At 44.8% G+C, this 16448-nt stretch overlaps 1 protein-coding gene across 8 annotated transcripts in view; it reads left to right on the top strand.

The window, feature by feature from the left end:
• The window catches only part of LOC135524798 (ephrin type-B receptor 3-like), a 112872-nt gene that overhangs the window by 69053 nt on the left and 27371 nt on the right, over nucleotides 1-16448 (top strand). For 3 of the 8 annotated variants that reach the window (XM_064952620.1, XM_064952618.1, XM_064952621.1), the window contains exons 4-10: nucleotides 287-442; nucleotides 2062-2397; nucleotides 8717-8841; nucleotides 9376-9538; nucleotides 12241-12349; nucleotides 14884-14936; nucleotides 16073-16291. In XM_064952620.1, the coding sequence (XP_064808692.1) occupies nucleotides 287-442; nucleotides 2062-2397; nucleotides 8717-8841; nucleotides 9376-9538; nucleotides 12241-12349; nucleotides 14884-14936; nucleotides 16073-16291 (1161 nt within the window). The remainder of the gene's footprint in view (nucleotides 1-286; nucleotides 443-2061; nucleotides 2398-8716; nucleotides 8842-9375; nucleotides 9539-12240; nucleotides 12350-14883; nucleotides 14937-16072; nucleotides 16292-16448) is intronic. The other 5 variants (XM_064952625.1, XM_064952623.1, XM_064952624.1 and 2 more) reach the window with 3 other exon arrangements.

Genomic DNA, 16448 nt, shown 5'->3' with positions numbered 1-16448 from the left:
GAGCGGTGTGCTAACACAAAATCAGCACCAGTGAGAGCTGTCCGTTATGAGGGAAGCTGTAGTTTACCACAAAGGCTCAGAGAGAGTGCCATGATAACACACGGACATACTGTTCACACACACACCAAAAACAACATCAACATTCAACGAGATTCAGTAAAAAGCTAAAGATTGAAATGAGTGTGTTTTCATTGAGCTGTGTTAACCCAGTCCACTTTATCTATTTAACTTCCACTGGCTATTGGACTCAATCTGTTCTCTCTCTCTCTCTCTCCCTCTCTCTCAGCTTGCAGCCCGGGCACGTTCAAATCCAAGCAGGGCGAGGGTTTCTGCACACCCTGCCCACCCAACAGCCGTACCAGCTCTGGCGCAGCCAACGTATGCTCCTGTAGAAACGGCTTCTACCGCTCAGACACAGATTCACCAGACAACGCCTGCACCAGTAAGTGGCATGCCAGCATATACCCATAGACTTACAGTCGTTGCACTAGTTAGCAGGATGCTAGCATATACCCATAGACTTACAGTCGTTGCACCAGTTAGCAGGATGCTAGCATATACCCATAGACTTACAGTCGTTGCACCAGTTAGCAGGATGCTAGCATATACCCATAGACTTACAGTCGTTGCACCAGTTAGCAGGATGCTAGCATATACCCATAGACTTACAGTCGTTGCACCAGTTAGCAGGATGCCAGCATATACCCATAGACTTACAGTCGTTGCACCAGTTAGCAGGATGCTAGCATATACCCATAGACTTACAGTCATTGCACCAGTAAGTGGCATGCCAGCATATACCCATAGACTTACAGTCGTTGCACCAGTTAGCAGGATGCTAGCATATACCCATAGACTTACAGTCATTGCACCAGTTAGCAGGATGCTAGCATATACCCATAGACTTACAGTCATTGCACCAGTAAGTTGCATGCCAGCATATACCCATAGACTTACAGTCATTACACCAGTTAGCAGGATGCTAGCATATACCCATAGACTTACAGTCATTACACCAGAAAGCGGGCCATTTTGCAACTCGTTGAGTTACTGTGTATATAAAGACGTTTTCCAAATGAAACAACCAACATGAGAATTTGCTGCTCATGTGCCTGTATAGAGTCAGGTTGTGGGTAACACTGGTGAAACGAGTCGTTTCTCTCTGAACGATGGCCTCCCCACAGCACCTGTATCGCTCCTCTCTGAAGGTTCTGACAACATTCCCACATTGCTACATGTACAACAACAGTCCTAACAACCTGACGTTATCACTGCCTACACGTCCGTACAGCCGCTACCTCGCTCTGGCAGAGTGGAGGAACTTATCTACTGGATGTGTCTTAGTTAAGTACATGGAGACCATGCACAAACAGACACACACACACACACACACGCATGCGCACGCACACGCACACGCATGCACACACACACACACACACACGCATGCGCACACACACACGCACGCACACACGCACACACGCACACACACATGCACACACACACGAACACACACATGAACACACGTGCATGCACATGCGCACGCATGCACACACACACACACACACACACACACACACACACACACACACACACACACACACACAGACTAATCCTTTCACTGGTGGTGATTCTCCCAAAGTGCTGCCAGAGATATGGCTCCCTAGCTGTTCGTACCCCAAAGTGCTGCCAATAATTGGATGAGAATTGCTTCTCTGCTGCCAATAGTCTCTCTCATCCCCCTTAGCTGTTTCCACACAGCACAAATATGCGTGCACGTGCACAAGCTGGCATGCACGTGCACGCACACAAACACCCTCTCACACGCTCTCCTCCTCACAGAAAGAACTGTAACGTCCGTTTATTTTGTTTTGAGTTTTTTCCAAGCAGAGAGAAGGGAACGCACCCCTAGCATCAAAGTCCTAATGAAATCGAATATATTACATTCTAATCCTTGTTATATTTGATGTCCTGGTGGGAATGTTCAACATTGATGCTTTGGCAATAAAGTATTTTTAAATTTAAAATATATATCTATTTTTTTTTCTTTTGTTCTTCCCACAGCCGTTCCCTCGGCCCCGCGCAACGTCATCTCCAACGTCAATGAGACCTACCTGGTCCTGGAGTGGAGCGAGCCTCGTGACTCGGGCGGTCGCGACGACATCTTCTACAACGTCATTTGCAAGAAGTGCCTGCCCGAGCGCGGCATGTGCTCGCGCTGCGACGACAATGTAGACATCTCGCCGCGCCACCTGGGCCTGACGCAGCGGCGCGTGGCGGTCCGAAACCTGCAGGCCCACACCCAGTACAGCTTTGAGATCCAGGCCGTCAACGGCGTGTCGAATAAGAACCCGTACACGCCGCAGTTCTCCGCCGTCAATATCACCACCAATCAAGCCGGTAGGTAGAAGCTTGACTGTTGTATTGGATCGAATATACCTTTATTGTTGTATTGTGAAACAAACCAAAAGATGCACAGAAAGAGAACAAGGTCAGCCAGGTTACAGGTCAGAGAAACAACCCCAGGATGAATTGTAAAGTGCCTTTCTCAAGGGCACAACGGCACTGTGCTACAATCAGTGCTGCACTTTACGATAGAATTGGTTAAGATGGTGGTTGCGTCAAATCAAATCAAGCTTTTTATTATACAGTAAATTTCAGACATGGAAACACAATGGTGCTTCACAGGATAAAAACGAAGAAAAAAAACTATGAAAATAAAAGCTGGAATATTTAGTACACAACAAACAAGATAAAAAGGAAAAATAAATAGTATTTTTCAGCAGCAATGCAGGTAGAAGTATATGTTTGTTATGATAGCTACAGTCCCTCTGTATGTACAGAGCTTTGCAAATGTTTTCACCCCCCAAGTCATTTTTCCCATTTTGTTTCATTACTGTAATTTAAATGGATTTTTATTTGGATTTCATGTAATGGACTTACACAAAATAGTCCAAATTGGTGTAGTGAAATGAAAAAAAGAAAAAAGAAAAGTGGTGCGTGCATATGTATTCACCCCCTTTGCTATGAATGCCCTAAATAACATCTGGTGCCACCAATTACCTTCAGAAGTCACATAATTAGTTAAATAAAGTCCTCCTGTGTGCACATGGTCTGTCACATGATCTGTCACATGATCTCAGTATATATACATCTGTTCTGAAAGGCCCCAGAGTCTGCAACACCACTAAGCAAAGGGCACCACCAAGCAAGGGGCTCCGTGAAGACCAAGGAGCTCTCCACACAGGTCAGGGACAACTTTGTGGAGAAGTACAGATCATGGTTGCGTGATAAAAACATATCCGAAACTTTGAACATGCCACGGAGCGCCATTAAATCCATTATTAAAATATGGAAAGAATATGGCATCCCAACAAACCTGCCAAGAGAGGGTCGCCTACCAAAACTCATGGACCAGGCAAGGAGGGCGTTAATCAGAGAGGCAACAAAGAAATCTGAAGAAGCTGCAAAGCTCCACACCGGAGAGTAGAGTATCTGTCCATAGGACCACTTTAACCCGTGCATTCCACAGAGCTGGGCTTTACATAAGAGTGGCCAGAAAAAAGCCATTGCTTAAACAAAAACATAAGCAAACACATTTAGTTTTGCCAAAAGGCATGTGGGAGACTCCACAAACATATGAAGAAGGTACTCTAGTCAGATGAGACAAAAATGTTACTTTTTTGCCATCAAGGAAAAAGTTTTGTCTGGAGCAAACCCAACACCACACATCACCCGGGGTACACCATCCCCAGAAGCATGGAGGTGGTAGCATCATGCTATGGGGATGTTTTTCATCGGCAGGGACTGGGAAATTGGTCAGAATTGAAGGAATGATGGATGGCACTAAATACAGGGAAATTCCTGTTTCAGTCTTACAGAGATTTGAGACTGGGGCAAAGGTTCACCTTCCAGTAGGACAATGACCCTAAGCATACTGCTAAAGCAACACTCAAGGGGTTTAATTAAGGGGAAACATTTACATATCTTGGAATGGCCTAGTCAAAGCCCAGACCTCAATCCAATTGAGAATCTGTGGTATGACTTAAAGTTTGCTGTACACCAGCGGAACCCATCCAACTTGAGGGAGCTGGAGCAATTTTGCCTTGAAGAATGGGAAAAAATCCCAGTGGCTAGGTGTGCCAAGCTTATAGAGACATACCCCAAGAGACTTGCAGCTGTAATTGCTGCAAAAGGTGGCTCTACAAAGTATTGATTTTGGACGGGTGAATAGTTATGCACGCTCAAGTTTTCAGTTTTTTTTTTTACAATAAAACATATTTAGCTTCTTCAAAGTGGTAGTCATGTTGTGTAAATCAATAGATTCAACCCCCCCCCCCCCCAAAATCCATTTTAATTCCAGGTTGTAAGGCAACAAAATAGAAAAAATGCCAAGGGGGGGGGGTACTTTCGCAAGCCACTGTAAGTATGGGTTACATACAGTATGCATTTTAAGTGAGGTATAAGAAGAAAATCAATTACATGAGCTTTTACCAAAGGACATTTCCTCAGCACTTGGCACACACCTCCACGAATAACAACAGTGAGGCAGTGTTTTGTGTATGACTAGGCATTCAACCTGCAGTGTTCTGCCCGCTAGGATCAACCCACTGTTAACCCATGGCATCTTCAGTAACTACCTAGCTAACCCATTTGGTTCCTTGGATTTTGTGGGATCAACCCACTGTTAACTGGTTTCCCACTAGTTTCACATTGATTTTGGGGAATGAAGCCAATTTTTTTCTGGCTGGTAAAACATCATGTTTTTTTTTAACCTTCTGAGAACAGAAGTGAAAATTTCACATCTTCTGGAAATGTTTATTTTTATGTTGCAGGGAGGTTCTGAGAACGTTTTACTCTGGTTCCAGGGAGGTTCTAAGAATGTTTTTCTAAGGTTCCAAGGAGGTTCTGAGAACATTTTACTCTGGTTCTCGGGAGGTTCTGAGAACGTTATGCTCTGGTTCAAGGGAGGTTCTGAAAAGCGTTTTACTCTCGTTCCTTGAAACTTTTCCTGGGAGGTTTTATTAATTTTCTGAGAACAAAATTATAGGTTATTTGAAGGTTTTTTAATAACTTCCTTAAAACTTTCACTGAATGTTTCAGTAAGGCTTTTAATAACACGGCTAGCTTATTTTCTGTTAACTTTTTGAACTCCACCACAGACAGGACCCATGGAAATGAATTTCCATAGGAATAAATCATGCAAACACATTTTTATTGTGACACGGCATCAGTGAGATTCAAACCTATAATCTTATATTTCCTGTCCATGGAAATGTTCCATTACACCACCAGGATGGAGCTATAATGCCCTGTTTACGAATAAAAAGCTGTTAATTTTAGTCTCTTCTAACAGACACAATTTCAAAGGAAATAAGCACTCACTAAGATCAGGTGTGGCCAATTAATGGGCACGGCCAAAACACCTGAACACACTTAACAAGATAGAGAAAAGAGAGTTTTGTTGATGCTGACAATGGAAATGATATGTATTTAAATAACATTCTTAGACATTCTCTGAACATTAGAAGAGTTTTCTTGTGGTTTTTATGGAAAGTTTCCTTAACATTCTGAAAACGGAATGTATGTTCTTAAATAATTCTCGAAACAATTTGAGAACATGACTTTAAATAGAACCATAAGGAAAGCTGTAGGAAACATTGTACTGAAATTCCCACAGAAGAACAATGTTTCTAAACGTTCTTTGAACATATGGTTCTAAGAATGTTTTGTGCTTGCTAGGTAGGCCACCAGAGCAATCTGCACCACCGAGACCCATACAGTTTTGTCTATGCATCTGAGAAGATGCAGGCTGGGCAAACCTCTTTTTGGGGATAGATGATGAGTTAACTGGAATGGGTAGTGTGTATTGAGTTTGCCTTGCTCTGTAGTGGACGTTCTTATACAGTTTTGAGTTTGGCCTGTGTCTGTGGCGTTAGGAACAGAGATATATGTTGGATTTTCCCTAGTTTAGGCCGATAACTAGGGTCTGATGGGTAGCTAGGGTTTGTGTGTAAGTTTGTGTGTAGACTTTGCCCTGGTGTAGGCTGATAGATAGGGTCTGATGGGTAGCTGGGGTGTGTGTGTAAGTTTGTGTGTAGACTTTGCCCTGGTGTAGGCTGATAGATAAGGTTTGATGGTTAGCTGGATTTTGCCCATGGGTCTTTACATAAAGTATTTCCTACAGACAGGCTCAGAGAGACCGGAATATACTTTGCCATGTTCCTCTTATCCCTTCAGTTTCTCCTCAAAGCCTAATGAAAGGAATGGGAATGACCCACTGTTTGTGCCTGGGGGTCCTCCACCGTTTGTGCCTGGGGATGCTACACCCCTGTCCTACACCGTACACCCCCCCACCATGGTTACAGGTTAGTGTGGGGCTCAGCCCACCATGGTTACAGGTTAGTGTGGGGGGCCCAACCCACCATGGTTACAGGTTAGTGTGGGGCTCAGCCCACCATGGTTACAGGTTAGCGTGGGGGGCCCAGCCCACCATGGTTACAGGTTAGTGTGGGGCTCAGCCCACCATGGTTACAGGTTAGTGTGGGGCTCAGCCCACCATGGTTACAGGTTAGTGTGGGGCTCAGCCCACCATAGTTACAGGTTAGTGTGGGGGCCCAGCCCAGCATGGTTACAGGTTAGTGTGGGGGGCCCAGCCCACCATAGTTACAGGTTAGTGTGGGGGCCCAGCCCAGCATGGTTACAGGTTAGTGTGGTGCTCAGCCCACCATGGTTACAGGTTAGTGTGGGTGGCCCACCATGGCTACAGATTAGTGTGGGGCCCAACCCACCATGGTTACAGGTTAGTGTGTGGGGCCCAACCCACCATGGTTACAGGTTAGTGTGGGGCTCAGCCCACCATGGTTACATGTTAGTGTGGGGGGCCCAGCCCACCATGGTTACAGGTTAGTGTGGGGGCCCAGCCCAGCATGGTTACAGGTTAGTGTGGGGCTCAGCCCATCATGGTTACAGGTTAGTGTGGTGCTCAGCCCACCATGGTTACAGGTTAGTTTGTGGGGCCCAGCCAACCATGGTTACAGGTTATTGTGGGGCTCAGCCAACCATGGTTACAGGTTATTGTGGGGCTCAGCCAACCATGGTTACAGGTTATTGTGGGGCTCAGCCAACCATGGTTACAGGTTATTGTGGGGCCCAGCCAACCATGGTTACAGGTTATTGTGGGGGGCCCAGTCCACCATGGTTACATATTAGTGTGGGGGGCCCAGCCCACCATGGTTACAGGCTAGTTTGTGGGGCCCAGCCCACCATGGTTACAGGTTAGTGTGGGGCTCAGCCCACCATGGTTACTAATTACTCCCCAGTGTCTTGGCCAGGAGGAGGCCCCTAGGCCCCTTAATCCTCAGGCTAGAGTGACCGGGGAATCTGCCCAGGGAGTATTGTCTGTGGGGAGAGGTTGGAGTTTTTCAGGGAGTGATGGGTGGCTGGTGGTAGGCTACTACGTGGGGCTGGGGTTTTGGGCTTGGGAAGGAAGGAAGAAAGAAAGAAAGAAAGAAAGAAAGAAAGAAAGAAAGAAAGAAAGAAAGAAAGAAAGAAAGAAAGAAAGAGAGAGAGAGAGAGAGAGAGAGAGAGAGAGATCTGTGGGGGTGGGGGTGACAAAGACAAGAGGAAGAAAGGAGCTCTACGTGAAAGGATCAAAGTACCGAACTAAGGGATTAGAAACCTTTCAACAAAAAGTATTGGTGGGAAAGAGGGAGAAACAGAGTGTGTGTGAGTTGGGGGGTGCAATGATACAGGAAGGAATGGAAGGAAGAGGTGGATACCCAAAGGAGAAGAGGTGGATACCCAGAGGAGAAGAGGAGGATACCAAGAGGGGAAGAGTTGGATACCCAGAGGAGAAGAGGTGGATACCCAGAGGAGAAGAGGTGGAAACCCAGAGGAGAAGAGTTGGATACCCAGAGGAGAAGATTGGATACCCAGGTGGATACCCAGAGGAGAAGAGGTGGATACCAGGAGGAGAAGAGGTGGATACCAGGAGGAGAAGAGGAGGATACCCAGAGGAGAAGAGGTGGATACCCAGAGGAGAAGAGTTGGATACCCAGAGGAGAAGAGGTGGATACCCAGAGGAGAAGAGGTGGATACCAGGAGGAGAAGAGGTGGATACCAGGAGGAGAAGAGGAGGATACCCAGAGGAGAAGAGGTGGATACCCAGAGGAGAAGAGGTGGATACCCAGAGGAGAAGAGGTGGATACCCAGAGGAGAAGAGGTGGATACCAGGAGGAGAAGAGGTGGATACCCAGAGGAGAAGAGGTGGATACCCAGAGGAGAAGAGGTGGATACCCAGAGGAGAAGAGGTGGATACCCAGAGGAGAAGAGGTGGATACCCAGAGGAGAAGAGGTGGATACCCAGAGGAGAAGAGGTGGATACCCAGAGGAGAAGAGGTGGATACCCAGAGGAGAAGAGGTGGATACCCAGAGGAGAAGAGGGGGATACCAAGAGGAGAAGAGGTGGATACCAAGAGGAGAAGAGGTGGATACCCAGAGGAGAAGAGGTGGATACCAAGAGGAGAAGAGGTGGATACCAAGAGGAGAAGAGGTGGATACCCAGAGGGGAAGAGGAGGATACCCAGAGGAGAGGTGGATACCAGGAGGAGAAGAGGTGGATACCCAGAGGAGAAGAGGTGGATACCCAGAGGAGAAGAGGTGGATACTAGCAGTGAATTAACATCCATTTTGTCTTCCCTGTGCCCCGCTCTCACAGCTCCATCTGCAGTACCTACAGTTCACCTGATGGGGGCCACTGCTAGCACCATGAGTCTTTCCTGGCTGCCCCCTGAAAAACCCAACGGGATCATTCTGGATTATGAGATTAAGTACCATGAGAAGGTAAGCAACAACACAAGTCAACACTTCTTATTTCCACATCCTATTTCACAAGTCTTATTTTTGCATAAGTAATATCACCCCATTCACCTCAACAACAACCGTTCTGACAAAAGCCTTAATCGTGTCCCTCTGTCTTTCTGTCTTTCTTTCTTTCCTTCCTTCGTTCCCCTCCCAATATCCTCCTAATTTCTTTTTGTTCACCCCCCGACCTCCTTTTATAAAGTTGAAATGTTTCTGACTACTTCCATAACCTACACAAGGGGGGGTGTCCATGTGGATTGGCCTACCTGAGGAGAGAACAAAGTCTCTCAGTGTATCTCTGTTTGTTGTCCTGTTGTAGTCGATGACTGAAAGCTCTCTCATGCCTCGTGCTGCCGTTCTCCGTCTGTTCGGGGAGATTTGTTGGAGGCGGCATGCGCCACACAGTGGGGTGTGGGGAAAGGCGATGAATACGGGTGATAATGATGAATGAGGGGATGTAGTTTGTTTTCTGATGCATTTCTAAACCGTTCCGTGTGCGTTTGGTTTTGGCAGGACCAGGGAGAAGCTATTGCCCACACCATGACTGCCCAAAGGAGTTCTGCCCGCATCGAGGGGCTGAAGTCCGGCACGCCATATGTGGTCCAGGTCCGGGCCCGCACGGTGGCCGGGTACGGTCGCTACAGCAGCCCCGCCGACTTCAGCACCAACCTGCAAAGTATGTTTGAGTTTATTACTTTATTGATCCCCAGAGGGGACATTGGGGTTTTGCCACCAGCATTGGATACAGTGCATTCAGAAAGTATTCAGACCCCCTGAATTTTTCTCAATTTTGTTACGTTACAGCTTTTTCTAAAATTGATTAAATTAACTTTTTCCCTCATCAATCTACAGACAGTACCCCAACGTGACATCACAATACCCCATAATGACATCACAATACCCCAAAGTGACAATGCAAAAACTAGTTTTTAGAATGTTTGCAAGTGTATATATAAAAAAAAATATATATATATATATATATATATATATATATACAGTGGGGCAAAAAAGTATTTAGTCAGCCACCAATTGTGCAAGTTCTCCCACTGAAAAAGATGAGAGAGGCCTGTAATTTTCATCATAGGTACACTTCAACTATGACAGACAAAATTAGGAAAAAAAATCCAGAAAATCACATTGTAGGAATTTTTATGAAATTATTTGCAAATTATGGTGGACAATAAGTATTTGGTCACCTACAAACAAGCAAGATTTCTGGCTCTCACAGACCTGTAACTTCTTATTTAAGAGGCTCCTCTGTCCTCCACTCATTACCTGTATTAATGGCACCTGTTTGAACTTGTTATCAGTATAAAAGACACCTGTCCACAACCTCAAACAGTCACACTCCAAACTCCACTATGGCCAAGACCAAAGAGCTGTCAAAGGACAACAGAAACAAAATTGTAGACCTGCACCAGGCTGGGAAGACTGCATCTGCAATAGGTAAGCAGCTTGGTTTGAAGAAATCAACTATGGGAGCAATTATTAGGAAATGGAAGACATACAAGAGCACTGATAATCTCCCTCGATCTGGGGCTCCACGCAAGATCTCAACCCGTGGGGTCAAAATGATCACAAGAACGGTGAGCAAAAATCCCAGAACCACACAGTGGACCTAGTGAATGACCTGCAGAGAGCTGGGACCAAAGTAACAAAGCCTACCATCAGCAACACACTACGCCGCCAGGGACTCAAATCCTGCAGTGCCAGACGTGTCCCCCTGCTTTAGCCAGTACATGTCCAGGCCCGTCTAAAGTTTGCTAGAGAGCATTTGGATGATCCAGAAGAAGATTGGAAGAATGTCATATGGTCAGATGAAACCAAAATATAACTTTTTGGTAAAAACCCAACTAGTCGTGTTTGGAGGACAAAGAATGCTAAGTTGCATCCAAAGAACACCATACCTATTGTGAAGCATGGGGGTGAAAACATCATGCTTTGGGGCTGTTTTTCTGCAAAGGGACCAGGAAGACTGATTCGTGTAAAGGAAAGAATGAATGGGGCCATGTATCGTGAGATTTTGAGTGAAAACCTCCTTCCACCAGCAAGGGCATTGAAAATGAAACGTGGCTGGGTCTTTCAGCATGACAATGTGATTTTCGGATTGTTTTCCCTCATTTTGTCTGTCATAGTTGAAGTGTACCTATGATGAAAATTACAGGTCTCTCTCATCTTTTTTAAGTGGGAGAACTTGCACAATTGGTGGCTGACTAAATAATTTTTTGCCCCACTGTATATATTGAAAAGGCACACACCTGTCTATAGAAGGTCTCACAGTTGACAGTGCATGTCAGAGCAAAAAACAAGCAATGGCTTCGAAGGAATTGTCTGTAGAGATCCGAAACAGGATTGTGTTGAGGCAAAGATCTGTGGAAGAGTACAGAAAAGTTTATAGCGTCGATGATCCCCAAGAACACTGTGGTCTCTCCATCATTCTTAAATGGAAGAAGTTTGGAACCACCAAGACTCTTCCTAAAGCTGGCTGCCCGGCCAAACTGAGCAATCGGGGGAGAAGGGTCTTGGTCAGGGAGGTGACCAACAACCTGATGGGCTCATGCGCAATGTCAAGCGTCGGCTGGAATGGTGTAAAGCTCGCCACCATTGGACTCTGGAGCAGTGGAAGCCCGTTCTCTAGAGTGGTGAATCACACTTCACCATCTGGCAATCCAACAGACTAATCTGGGTTTGGCGGATGCCAGGATTAAGGTACCTGCCCCAATACATAGTGCCAACTGTAAAGTTTAGTGGAGGAGGAATAATGGTCCGGGAATGTTTTTCATGGTTCGGGCCGCTTAGTTCCAGTGAATGGAAATCTTAACGCTCCAGCATACACTTACATCCTAGACTATTCTGTGCTTCCAGCTTTGTGGCAACAGTTTGGGGAAGGCCCTTTCCTGTTTCAACAGGACAATGCCCCCTTGCACAAAGCGATGTCCATACAGAAATGGTTTGTCGAGATAGGTGTGGAAGAACTTGACTGGCCTGCACAGAGCCCTGACCTGAACCCCATTGAAAACATTTGGGATGGATTGGAAAGATGACTGCCCAACATCAGTGGCTGACCTCACTAATGCTCTTGTGGCTGAATGGAAGCGAGTACCAGCAGCAATGTTCCAACATCTAGTGGAAAGCCTTCCCAGAGGAGTGGAGGCTTTTATAGCAGCAAAGGGGGGACCAACTCCATATTAATGCACATTATTTTGGAATGAATTGTTGGACGATCAGGTTTCCACATACTTTTGGGAAAGTAGTCTCCCAGGAGTAAGGGTAGGAATGGTTTCTAGGGGTAAGGGTAGGAATGGTTTCTAGGAGTAAGGGTAGATTATTTGGGTAACGCTCTCGTGTTCACCTGACCTCTAACCTCTTTACCCCTAGGTGACCCAGAGAAGTCTCTTCAGGAGCAGCTGCCCCTCATCGTGGGTTCAGCCACTGCCGGTCTAGTCTTCATCATAGCTGTCGTTGTCATCGCCATCGTCTGCCTCAGGTGAGAATAAGTCGATAATACCCAGTGAACACTGACGTTGAGACAACATTGGAAAAAGTTTCTACATCTGACTTCCATTTTCATTTCTAGGATTTACCTCCATTAATAAAAATTATCCACAGCATTTCACCAAGCTCATGCAATATTACACAACGTGGTAATTTCTTCCATTTGTGTTTCAACACTAGCGTACTTTTAATTGAGAAAATTGCATATTTCTCGCAATTCCTGGTGTATTTGATTTACAGATTGAAAAATCCCCCACAAAAAAAACAAAATGGAAATGTCAACTTTTGAATGTGTTTACATCCTGAAACCCACAGAAGACACACAGGGACACTCAGGACTGGCGTGCCACCTATGAGGTTTGTGAGTAGGAGATTAGCTCTATCTAGTGAAAAGTCCCAAACAGATTTGCCTCCCAAAAATCTTGCAAGGCTAGCCCTGCCCAATGGACACAGCATGAGCTGCAGCTGCTAGGAAAGGATTGGCCTGCCTTCATGCGCTCCGACGCCGGCTGACCCCACTGAATCCTTTTGAGTTCTATTCACTTGTAGGAACTTAAACATCCACTCAGATCCTGTAAAAGCATAGCTCGGCCTCACCGCAGTCATTCAACTCTACTTAGCACTACTCATCTTTTACTGGGAGTCTGCATGTTGGTGAAGTGTGCGAGTTTGACACCCTTCTTGTCGCCCACCTCTTTGCTGCCGTGGTGGAATGGTTCATGGTGGAATGGTTCGGTGTGAGCCGGCTGGTCTGAAGAGCAGGGCCCTCGTCTCCAGAACAAACTCCTTCCTACTCTCCTCCCTCATCCCTCCCCTCCTCTCCTCCTCTCTCTCTGTGTCTTAGCTTAGCACGCTAGTGTTTCTCTCTGTGTCTTAGCTTAGCACGCTAGTGTCTCTGTGTCTTAGCTTAGCACGCTAGTGTCTCTGTGTCTTAGCTTAGCACGCTAGTGTCTCTGTGTCTTAGCTTAGCACGCTAGTGTCTGTCTCTGTGTCTTAGCTTAGCACGCTAGTGTCTGTCTCTGTGTCTTAGCTTAGCACGCTAGTGTCTGTCTCTGTGTCTTAGCTTATCTCATTAGTGTGTCTCTGTCTTAATTTAGCTCGCTAGCGTCTCTCTCTCTCTCTCTCCGTCTTAGTTTAGCTTGCAAGCTTCTGCCACGAGAGAAGGGAAAAAAGTAGAATGGTAGAAAAAAAAGCAAAACTCAGAGCCTCCTCGGCATATTCCGGAACCACATTTGAATTGGAAATGAGATGCAAATCACCGTCGGGTATTATTGCCCCGGTTACTGGTTAGACAACAAAGGAACTACATTAACATGGATTTTCAACGTCCCCAACCCTCCGCATTAATGGACTGATACTGAAGAAAGAAGAGAAAGCAGAGGATGAATAAAGGAAAAGGGGGGGGGGGTAGTCTGAACCAGTATGCGGGAAGATGTGTTTAACTGGGTGTTGTGGGAAACAGCTGAGGCTGCCATTGGGAGAGACTTTGTCCTTTACTTCTCGTGTTGGGCTATTATGTTTTCTCTCAGCTTTCATTTCATACACACAAAACAGAGTCCTACGTTTTCTACTCAATATATTGTCTTCCTCTGTAGTTTTACTCAAAATTCTGTATTTCTTAGCCTCTTAACCTTTATCCTAGTGAGAAATACAGTGCAATTCTCTATTTCTACAGACACAGGTATACTGAAATATATTTTAACTGAGACAACTACACTGAAATATATTTTAACTGATAGAACTACACTGAAATATATTTAACTGACACAGCTATACTGAAATATATTTTAACTGAGATAACCACACTGAAATATATTTTAACTGACACAACTACACTGAAATATATTTTAACTGACACAACTATACTGAAATATATTTTAACTGACACAACTACACTGAAATATATTTTAACTGACACAACTATACTGAAATATATTTTAACTGATAGAACTACACTGAAATATATTTTAACTGATAGAACTACACTGAAATATATTTTAACTGATAGAACTACACTGAAATATATTTTAACTGATAGAACTACACTGAAATATATTTTAACTGATAGAACTACACTGAAATATATTTGAACTGAAACAGCTAAACGGAAATCTATTTTAACTGACACAGCTAAACGGAAATCTATTTTAACTGACACAGCTATACTGAAATCTATTTTAACTGACACAGCTAAACGGAAATCTATTTTAACTGACACAACTAAACGGAAATCTATTTTAACTGACACAACTATACTGAAATCTATTTTAACTGACACAACTATACTGAAATCTATTTTAACTGACACAGCTATACTGAAATCTATTTTAACTGACACAACTATACTGAAATCTATATTACCTGAAACAGCTAAACGGAAATCTATTTTAACTGACACAGCTATACTGAAATGTATATTACCTGAGACAGCTAAACTGACATCCTTTCCACTCTCCTGTTCCATTAGGTATTGCTGTGTTGCGGCACATGACTGATTTTGTGTTTCTACTCTGGTTTGCCCCACAGGAAGCAGAGGAATGGCTCTGAGTCAGAGTACACAGAGAAACTTCAGCAGTACAGTAAGTCTCTACTGCCTGTCCTGTCCTACATTATAAGCGATCCCAAGATCCACATTCTAACAGACACTCTCTGAGCTTGACTTTGTCCCTACATTCAACAGTATGTATTCACACACTGCGTGTCAACAGCCGGTGATGTCACAAGCATCCCATTTACAAAATAATATGTCCACAGTCGGTGATGTCATAACTGGCTTTACAATAACAGGCACGGATTACACTGAATTATAGAATTGGTAGTGGCTGTGGAGCTCATTGAAAGTGTGCCTCGACTGCTAAATCTTCTGTTAATCCAACCCGAACAGTGCACTAGGAAAGTATTCAGACCCCCTTGATTTTTTCCCCACATTTTGTTACAGCCTCATTCTAAAATGGATTAAATAAAACATTTTCCTCATCAATCTACACACAATACCCCATAATGACAAAGTGAAAACAGGTTAATATTTTTTATATATATATATATATATATATATTTTAAACAGAATTACCTTATTTACAATGGTATTCAGACCGTTTGCTATGAGATTCAAAATTGGATTGGAGTCCATCTATGGTAAATTAAATTGATTGGAAATTATTTGGAAAGGCACACACATGTCTATATAAGGTCCCACAGTTGACAGTGCATGTCAGAGCAAAAACCAAGCCATGAGGTCTGAAGGAATTATCCATAGAGACAGGATTGTGTCGATGCACAGATCTGGGGAAGGGTACAGCATGTTGAAGCAAGGTGGTGGCAGCAGCATCATGCTGTGGGGATGTTTTTCAGCGGCAGGGACTGGGAGACTAGACAGGATTGAGGGAAAGATGATCCCGGACTTGAACTAGATCGAACATCTCTAGAGAGACCAAGCTTGTAGCGTCATACCCAAGAAGAATCGAGGCTGTAATCACTTCCAAAGGTGCTTCAACAAAATACTGAGTTAAGGGTGTGAATACTTTTGTAAATGTGATATTTTTTTTTTTTGATGAGGCAAAACTTTTTTTTAAATACACTTTAGAACAAGGCTGTAATGAGACACAATGTGAAAAAAGTACAGGGGTCTGAACACTTTCCGAATGCACAGTACATATTGTTTTCAATGGTAACTACTGCTTGACGGCCGTGATTCATGTGATTATTCCCGCTATTGAATCCCCTATAGTCACGCCGGGAATGAAGGTCTATATCGACCCCTTCACCTACGAGGACCCCAACGAGGCCGTCCGAGAGTTCGCGAAGGAGATCGACATCTCCTGCGTGAAGATCGAGGAGGTCATCGGCGCAGGTAACCAACCAAAGCTCCTGAGCTACAGGGGGAAGACTGCTAGTCACCTCCAGGCCATACCGTTAGAGGACTTCACGCCAAGCGGTACTTTCACTCAATTCATCATCCCAACCCCTGCCTCGCCTCGCACCCCCCAGCACTAGCCTCAGCCCCCCTAATCTAAAATCTGCACTTACGCCCTTGCAAAAATATGTCCCCCCACCTCTAATTCGCTTCACTCACAACCGTGGCCCCCCAGGTT

The sequence above is a fragment of the Oncorhynchus masou genome, chromosome 31 (genome assembly GCF_036934945.1).
Source record: "Oncorhynchus masou masou isolate Uvic2021 chromosome 31, UVic_Omas_1.1, whole genome shotgun sequence".
In the NCBI taxonomy this organism is placed as follows: domain Eukaryota; kingdom Metazoa; phylum Chordata; class Actinopteri; order Salmoniformes; family Salmonidae; genus Oncorhynchus; species Oncorhynchus masou.
The sequence above is the reverse complement of the archived record's forward strand: the minus strand, read 5'-3'. Positions and strand labels throughout refer to the sequence as shown.